Raw genomic sequence first — 9,489 nt, 5'->3', positions numbered from 1 at the left:
AGACAGAGAATTTTGTTGGGGATGATAATGTTGGGCAAAACACTTAGTAAATTCTAGCATTGTTTACAAGGACAAAGTATACTTTATCATTCATTTTTACAAACAGAGATCAATCCCTAGGGTGAGGAAAGCTTTTGAGATTTTAACCGTAGCTTGCGTTTTTATTAATTATGTATTACACATGGAGCCAAATCTTGAGAGATTTTGTAAGCCTTTTGGGAATTAGTTGTTGTATATTTCTGAGTCCCATCCCAACATTTGTGAATAACATAGGATATGAAATTTTGAAAGTAAATGCAAATGCCTTAAGGTGAGTATCAATTTCTCAGCAGGTCATGTAGTACTGCACGGTATTTGAATTGTTTTAATTGAGAATTAGGTATTCAATATATTCAATTTGTAATACCAGGTTTATCACAATTAATATATACTGGACTTTAAAATTTTAAACTTCTTATAGCTCACTTAATTCTAAAAAAAACCCTATACATCCTTTTATGGATGAAAATATTGAGGCTATTATAGATCATGGGTAATATAACTTGATCTCAGTTACACAAATGACAAGTGGCAAAGTCAAACTTTTATTCCAGCGAGATTAGCTCTTAGCAGTATTTATTTACTGATTGAGATTTTGCTCACTTATTTTTTAAATGACTGCAAACCATACATTGTAAACATGGCCAATTATTCTGAAGACTTTGGCGTAGAATAATGCTGAGTGTAACCAATGAAAGGCACCATTGGCAATTATGCTACTAAATGAACAAAATAAAACTGTATCTGGGCTTTGAACCATGTTGTCAGTGTTTAAGAAATTGCTGAGATTAGTTTGGGTATGGGAAAGTTAACATGCTCAGCTAGGCTGACAGTGATAGTGACTTCACCTTCCCATAGCTCCCAGCACTCATGTGAGCAGTTTAGCCGTAAATGTCCCTGACATGGCAGAGAGAGCTGGCATAAGTGCGGGTTCAGCTTCTGAAATCTAAATGATGTGTCCTATTTATAGCTTTCCTTGCACATCTGAATTTTGACCCATTTTCCACAGTCACTGCAGGAACCCCAGCAATCTTTTAATTTCCAGCATTTCAAAATAAACCTAAGTGGCTTTTCCATTTTGTTTTGGGTTTGGTTTTATTTCCTTTTCCAAAGGAGTGTTTTTCTTCCTGGGAACCAGGTACAAACACTATTTTCTCTGGATTATCACCAGCAAAGAGGACATTGGCTTCCTTTCCCATTCAAGTCCCTAGTTAATGGTACTCGCTTCTTTGGAGTAATTCAGAAATCAAATTCATAAAGTATTACATAAATGTTAAAAAGTAATACAATAGTAACTGTTAATTACATAAGGGTCTAATATTTGTAAGGTTTTGAACAGATCTTATTTTCATAACTACTTCTTCTAGTGGTGGAAGAAATAAAGCCTCAAGGCAAATGGCACACCCTGGTCACACAGACTCTACCCCAAGGGATGGAGTCATGGCTTTAGTCCATTCTTCTGTCTCCAAATAAGAAACCTTTCTGTGGATGCCACCACTCAGCCATAGGGCAAAGGATCTGAAATTAATAAAGATTTTGTTCTGATGACATTCATGAAGGTGTTTCATAACATTTGCTTGTGACAAAGTAACAAATGTTGTATAGAAAGACCTAAAATTAGACCTCATTCTCCACCTAAAAGATTCAAGTGAAGTATTCAACTATTTTCACAAAAATAGCTGCTTTAACAGAGTACAAGGGACTTTGCAATGTGAGATTCTGCCTATCCAATTTTTTTCTTTTGAATGAAATTATATCATAAAAGTGAGAACAGTGGGATATCTGCAATAACTGTAAGTATGTATTCTGTATCCTTCAAGAAATTAGTTTAGATTAATTTTTATTAAATACCATCTTTCCAGTGGGAGAAAATAACAGATCAACAACTGCGCTAGAGAGTAGTATGTTTAAAAACTAGCAAGTTTTGAGGATTGGTATAAAGTTATATATGTTCTACCAAAGCAAAACTCCAATTTTATTTTTATTCCTATTAGCCATATACATGTTTTATACTTATATGCATTACATTTATGAGTGATGTGATGGTGGTTCTGATGAGCAGTATATAATCCTACATTCTTAAATGGCAGATATTACAAAAATCCAGCTGCTTTTCTTGGTTATGTTTGTATTTGTCTCAAAGTTGGAAGTAGTCACTTTTGTGTGTTATACTGTAGTTATAGACAAAGTTTCAAAGGCATTAACAACATAGAGGAGAAAAATCTGTAGAGAAACAAAGTACTATTTTCTCTGCTTACAGAGAGCACTACAAATAGTAGTTGCTTATTGTCACTTTCATTTGATATAAAAACATTTCATTTTCAGTGAAATCTCATAGATGTGAATACCTAATTATTTTTGATCATCTGTAAGGGACTCACTCAATTGCTTTTATAGGATATTTAGGTATTGCATTTGATATTCCCCTGCCTCTCTGAGTTAAAAATTTCAAAAATAAATAAATATTCATTTGATGAGGCAGGGGACCAGCTGTTATGCACTTGAACTATCATGCATACTTGCACATATTTTCACGTGATCAAATTTTCTGGCATTTTACATAATTCTGTAGTTTGAGAGTTTGTTTTACCATTTAAAATTAGTTTTCTGAAGTCCTTTTCTGTGGCTTTAAATGGCTCTTCTTACTACTCTCAGATTTGTCTAGCAATTTTCTTTTTATTTTTAAAAGAATAAAAAATGAAGGAAAACATTAGAAATGATACAGAATTTCACTAAACAAGGTGATAGGTGGTTGCTATAACTTTTTCATGCCTCCCCGCCCTTTCAAGCTCAGTGACTTCCTTTTTTATACCTACAAGTGCAAGAAAAATTATTTCATTGCAAATAAGAATGTCATGGCTCTAGGAGATTACCAATGTGGGCCAGGTGAATTAACTTTAACAAATGGATATTATGCTACTTACATTGGTTTCTTAAAGGTGTTTCATGCACATACTTTTCTGAGGTTTTATATCACTTGATAAGTATCCCCAGATAACTGAAGTACTACTTCTCTGTTGCTTTGCCCCATCTGCTGAGCTCTGTCAAAGCAGACACTAAGTAGTTTGGTTTACTCTGGCAGATCAGCAGTTTTAGTCTCAAAATCAACAGAAATGTCTCTCCATCACAAAGAGACATGTATACTGTGAAGCTGGCTCTAGACCACTCCTTCCTCATAGAAAAATTCTATATTATCGGGGATTTTGTTATAATGAAAAGAAGTGTGTCAGCTATGTTTGAGTCTATTCATCAATTGTGGTACATAATAAATGGATCTGAATCCAAAATGCCCAACCTCTGTCTGGGCTGACTTTCAAATGTGCTGATGTTTGTTTGAGTCTGTTGCATCTGTCTGGTTCAGAAGATTCAACGAATAAGGTCAGAGCATCTGCCTACAGATGGGCCAGTTTCACAGTCATTGTTGATGGGGCTACTTGGAGTTATATCTTGATAACCCCTGGGCTGTTTCCCTTAGAGTATTATCTAACTTTCTCCATTCAGAGACATGATTTTTTCCCCATGTGCTCTTGGAGATAATGCTTCATCTAACTCAGCTTTTGAATCAACACATATATTTAGTACCCTTCATATGTTAGAGAAGGCATACAAAGAAAATATACTATAGCAACTTATATTTTTGGGATCACAGTATTGTTTTTATGCAAAAATAAAAACAAGCTATTCCTTATATACGGAACATCTATTGATTCTTCTCATTTTGAAAAATAGAATTTAAAGATCCCTATTACACTGATAATACTGTATTATGAGTCAAAGGAACATTTTTTATTATTCAAATGACTCAGTGAAAAATTATCATTCTTGATCCTTTAGGTAATACGAAATGCTTCTGCTCTGATTGGAATTTGGGAAGAAACTGTCAGTGATCGTGAAAGCCTGCAATTTTAATCTAACTCCTTTGGAAGGAAGGTCAGTGAGGGTTTCATTTGGAATGATGGGCAGGAGGAGCAATGCTCCAAGGAGGGCAGCACTACTTTTTTCATGCTTGAGGTGTTATAGGTGAAAGTCAACCCTACTCTGTCAGAGTAAAAAAGCAAGTTAGTGTTACAGGTGGAAGTCTACCCTATTCTTTTAGTGTTTCTGGAGCAAAGAAGGTGTATGCTGTAGTGTGAGACAACAATGGCACAACACTTCTGTCAATCACATCCACACTGAATAAGTCCAGGCTTACTCGAGATTTTCTTTCAGAGGACGGAATTGAGAGGACCAGGGCCTGAAGTGATTTAAAGGCATTTCATTAAATGCTTTCTGTATCTGTGATCTCTTCATAGATATCTTTTATGTTTCTTACCTCCCAGTTGTAGAGAATGCTGCATATGCTGATTCATGTATATGGTTTGGGAAACTGAAATGTCCTACTTTTATGTCTTCAGAGCTAGATTTGGAAACCCTGTGACCACAGAGTCTGAATATGCTTTTGGCACGTACTGAGATACTTTAATGTTGTAAACAAAAACATAGATTAAACATGATCGCCATACAGACGCTCCCTAAAGGAGAACTTATCTGACAGGGTGCAAGCTTTCACACAACAATTTCACAGGACTTGATTAATGACAAGCCTAGGCCTATATTACTGTTTATAAACTTGTTTTGCCCTGTGCTGTGGGAGAAAAATGCACCCCACTAAGGATGCTGTTATCATGGTGGCTAAACACAGTGACTGTCAAAGAACTTCAATATATATTTACATCTCTTCTATTTTCCTTTACAGAACTGTAGTCCAAAATAAAACTTACCGTACAAATACAAAACATATCTTAACTCATTACATTTAAGCAAGAAAAGTTATTGGTAAAAGTTTAATGGCCCTTGGACTTCTGCCAAGAGTGTAGATAGCAGTTAATTTCACTAAACTTGTTCTCACACTCTGACACCACATCTTTTATAGTCCTTAATTATTCATCTTATACATAAAACTAAAAAAAATCATTGACCTAATTATTGCTGAAATAGTCTTCGTAGTACTGCTGCTGTCCCATGTGGCTATCTCTTCTGTTACTCATGCTCTCTCGTCCAGACAGCTCACTTTATAGATAATTGGACAAACAAAACAGACAAGGCTTAAAAGACACAGCTCATGATACACACTAGGCTTCAATCACAAACAAGCATGCTAGAGACCATAGTTCTTTAGATAAAAAATCAAATTAAAAGCCTACAGATATAACAAGGCCTTAAATGTCACTATAATGTTATCCTATTTTATATAACTTCCCTACCCTATAATAGGTCTGCTCACCCCTGAGAAGATATTTAAAAAAAATGTTCATGAGGGAGTGTATCAAAATATAACTCTAGACCTCAATGCTTTACAAAAGGAAATATCGTCTCTGCCTCCACAAAATCATAATTTTGATAAACAAATACAAGATTAGGATACATTTTCTGATGCCCTCGACCAGCTAACTCATTTTAAATAGCTCAAGGCTCACTTCTGGCTTTATGTTGCTGTGCTCGTAGTGATTAGTTTATGTCCTCTGGTTTTATTCTTAGTCTGCCACAGAAGAACTCAAACTCATCAATGTCTAGAGGATCTACAGCCATAGCTCACGCTGATTCAATTTCTACAATAAAATATACAGAAGGGGAAATGTTGGGGGCAAAATGATAAATTGAGGCTAGGGTCTGTTCAAAGCCTGTGCTTGCTTTGCCTTGTTTAGGACACGGAAACTCCTGTTTTCTCCCAGCCACTGGGGAGACCTTAATGGTCAGTGAGGCTGTGGTGCTCACAGGTCAGAATGAGAGGTCCACTGACCTTCCAGCCCCTGTGTGCACTTCTATTGTCTTGTCTTTTGTTTCTTCCTTTGCTGTACCATTCATACAGGCAGCTGGGGATGTTGGTCAGGTCCCCAGCAGTTTTTGATTTTGTTTTTTCTGAAAGTGAAGCACTTAGCACTTCTCAAAGTAAAGCCATGAAAAGAAAGGACATTTCCTTAAACAGCAACATTGAAATGGTTGGGTTTGGGTGGAACAAAGGCTCTGTGTTTCAGAGTCTTTTTCTTTGAATTTTTAAGAGATTCTTGGAAAGGATAAAGTCACGGTACACATAAAGCTGTCAGAGAAGGAAACAATCAAAAAGATCCTTCTCCTTTGGGATCAGAAAATACACCTGATGTTCCTCTTTTCTCTTATTCTTCCTACAGATACTATTTTGTAAGAAATGGCTACTTCAAACTGTTCTTCAGTGACTGATTTTATCCTTGAAGGGTTAACCAAGCGTCCAGAGCTTCAGTTGCCCCTCTTTCTCTTGTTTCTTGGAATCTATGTGGTCACGGTGGCGGGCAACCTGGGCATGATCCTCTTAATTGTCATCAGTTCTCAACTTCACTCTCCAATGTATTTTTTTCTCAGTCATTTGTCCTTCATTGATCTGTGCTATTCCTCTGTCATTACCCCTAAAATGCTGGTGAACTTTCTGTCAGAAAGAAACATTATCTCCTTTCTGGAGTGCATGACTCAGCTCTACTTCTTCCTTATTTTTGTCATTGCAGAAGGCTACCTTTTGACGGCGATGGCCTATGATCGCTACGTTGCTATCTGCAGCCCACTGCTTTATAATATTGCCATGTCTCACAGGGTCTGCGCCATGATGACGGCTGTAGTATACTCACTGGGCTTGTTCGGGGCCACAGTCCACACCACCCGGATGTCAATGTTGTCCTTCTGTGGGTCTCACATTGTCAGGCATTATTTTTGTGATATTCTACCCTACTGACTCTGTCTTGCTCCAGCACTCACATTAATGAAATATTGCTGTTTATTATCGGGGGAGTTAATACCTTAGCACCAACGCTAGCTGTCCTCATCTCTTATGGTTTCATCCTCTCTAGCATCCTCCGTATTCACTCCACTGAAGGACGGTCCAAAGCCTTTGGCACCTGTAGCTCCCATCTCATGGCTGTGGGCATCTTTTTTGGGTCCATTACATTCATGTATTTCAAGCCCCCTTCCAGCAATACGATGGAGCAGGAGAAAGTGTCCTCTGTGTTCTACACCACAGTGATCCCCATGCTGAATCCCTTGATCTACAGCCTGAGGAACAAGGATGTGAAGAATGCATTGAGGAAGGTGGTTGGGAGGATGCAGGCATCCTGATAAAGTGGGATCGCATCAAGAGCAAGAAAAAGAAATCAGATGAAAAGTTGTCATAGGATTTTTGCAGTCTTCTTGCTTTCTTCCAGAGAGAAAATTCATTATTATTTCTGAATTATGTATTTTATACTTGACAATATTTGAAATAAAACAATAAAATATTCTGATAATATAATATTTGAAAATATTTCAGAGAAATAGGAATTGAAAGAAAGAAAAGGCAGATAAATATCACAAATTTTATGATTATAATGACAATACTCTTCTCTCCTGCTGGAGACTACTGATAATATAGTTAAATGGGAAAGAGCATTTTTCTGAGTATTGGGACAAGAATGTATTTGAATGAGGTTACATGCACATTCAGTTAATATTTCAGTTTCCATGGAAATCAGTATGCTACTTTCCCTCATATGGTGCTTTATTCAGTCTGAGAAACTATTGTAGAAAAGAAGTGGGTTTGATTACTTTGGGTGAAAGCCTTAGAATTAAGTATCACATTTCTTTATAAAAGATAAAATGTAGTCATACTATATACAGAGTCTGCCAAATAATGTACACACACTTCAGAAGAAGAAAATTAAAAAATGTCTGGAAATTAATGGCAACCTTGAGCACCTTTTGTAAATGTAGAAGCTAAAGTTAACTTGTACTAATCTCATGATGTCTCAAAAAAATTTAGTATTAAAATATTTTGACAACTCTTTCTTTTCCTGAGTTGTGGATACATTTTTTGACAGGCTATGTATTTTTTGAGTTTGAAAATACTTTGATAAATATGGCAAACTGCAAAATACAAATTTTAAGTTAACCATTAAAAGAACATTAAGACACCAGTCTAGGTAATCGAGTAAGAGAAAAGAGAAAACGCAGTCTTCATGGTAAGTATATTTCAGTTGGTTGGTTTCAGTGTTTCAAAAAGACAGGAATAGGGGTAGATGGGCTTTCCATCCTTATGACTCTATAAGCTCTTCCCACATCTAAAATCTTTCCTAGCATGCGCATTTGGGATGAGGTCCTGTACGGCCTCCAGTCTTAGCCTGCAGTCTCATGGGCTCCACACCACTTATGCAGAGTGAGTGGGGAAAGTCTCCCTTTCAAAATGCTAGAGGATTTTTTAAATATTGGACTTATTAGTTTTCTATGGATTCTGAAACAAATTTTCACCAATTAGTGTCTTAAACCAGAGAATATTTATTCTTCTACAATTCTAGAGTATAGAATTTTTAAAAAAATGGGGTTAATGGGCCCAAACTAAATTTCTGACCAGTTTTCATTCCTTCAGAAAGTCCTCTAGATGATGCACTCTTTGCCTCTTCCAGCTTAGATTGCAGTTGCATTACTTATATTTCTTACTTTGTGGTCACAAAAAAGGAGAAAGTTTTGCATGAAATTTACTTTACAAAGTTGTAAAGATGGACATAATTGCATTGAAGATTTAGGGCCAATCTGGATAATCCATCTCTCCATATCAAGATCCTCAATGTAGTACATTAGGAAAACCCTGCCCCCTTTTGTATAAAGTAACTTTCATGGGTACCATGGATATATTTGAAAGACATTCGCTTTAGTCTACCAGAGAATTTCAGGGACGCAAAACCTCTGAGATTAATATAAATATCGCATATTTACTCTGGGATTCTTATACTGTTGACTCTGGGATAGGACAGAAAAAGGATTCTGAAACTATGTGAGTCATAAAACCTCAAAAGAGGTTTTGGAAGAATATTTTGAGTTCAAATAAGTATCTGCCATTATATAAAAATTTTTGCTTCATAGTATACATCTTGCAGAGTCATTATTAAAGGTACTTGTATCTCATTAATATGTGTTCTTTATAATAAACACCAGTCCTATGGTTAGACATGAAAATTTTACTTCTTTCTATTCTAAGAGCTGTTAGGTTCTTTGGATTGAAAAGAAGCATTGTAGATTCTTTGAGCTTCTCTACTTTGCACAAATATTTTCTCAGCTGGGGCAGGGTAACATAGGTTGTGTATGTTATTCTCAAGCAAGTAATGTACCTTCTCGATAATCTACACATAGAATAATTTTGCAGAAAGATATCAGCATGAATGAATAGCAGGACATTTCTTTGTGGGCTGTCTTAGAGGCATTCTGTGGTGTTTATTAATCCCTTACTTTTTAAGGTGCTCCATAATTTTCAATTTCCTTTTGAGATTATACATTATCTATTCATATACCTCTCCTATAAGGCAGAAGAAGCTATTTAAATGTTGAAGGGGCTGGGGATTTAGCTCAGTGGCAAAAGCGCCTGCCTGGCAAGCGCAAGGTCGTGAGTTCGGTTCCCGGTACCAGAGAAAAACCAAAAAA

The 9,489-nt window shown here is 36.3% G+C and overlaps 1 protein-coding gene across 1 annotated transcript; it reads left to right on the top strand.

Annotated features, from left to right (window-relative positions):
- Positions 1-6,223: 6,223 nt before the first annotated feature.
- On the top strand, positions 6,224-7,158 carry LOC102006440 (olfactory receptor 8D2-like). Its single transcript, XM_013510980.1, is given in 2 exon segments — positions 6,224-6,761; positions 6,764-7,158. Coding segments are annotated over 2 exon segments (933 nt in total).
- The last annotated feature ends 2,331 nt before the right edge of the window (positions 7,159-9,489 follow it).

This window comes from Chinchilla lanigera, unplaced genomic scaffold (genome assembly GCF_000276665.1).
Source record: "Chinchilla lanigera isolate Chin_1 unplaced genomic scaffold, ChiLan1.0 scaffold00011, whole genome shotgun sequence".
NCBI classification, from domain to species: domain Eukaryota; kingdom Metazoa; phylum Chordata; class Mammalia; order Rodentia; family Chinchillidae; genus Chinchilla; species Chinchilla lanigera.
This window is presented reverse-complemented; position numbering and strand designations above follow the sequence as displayed.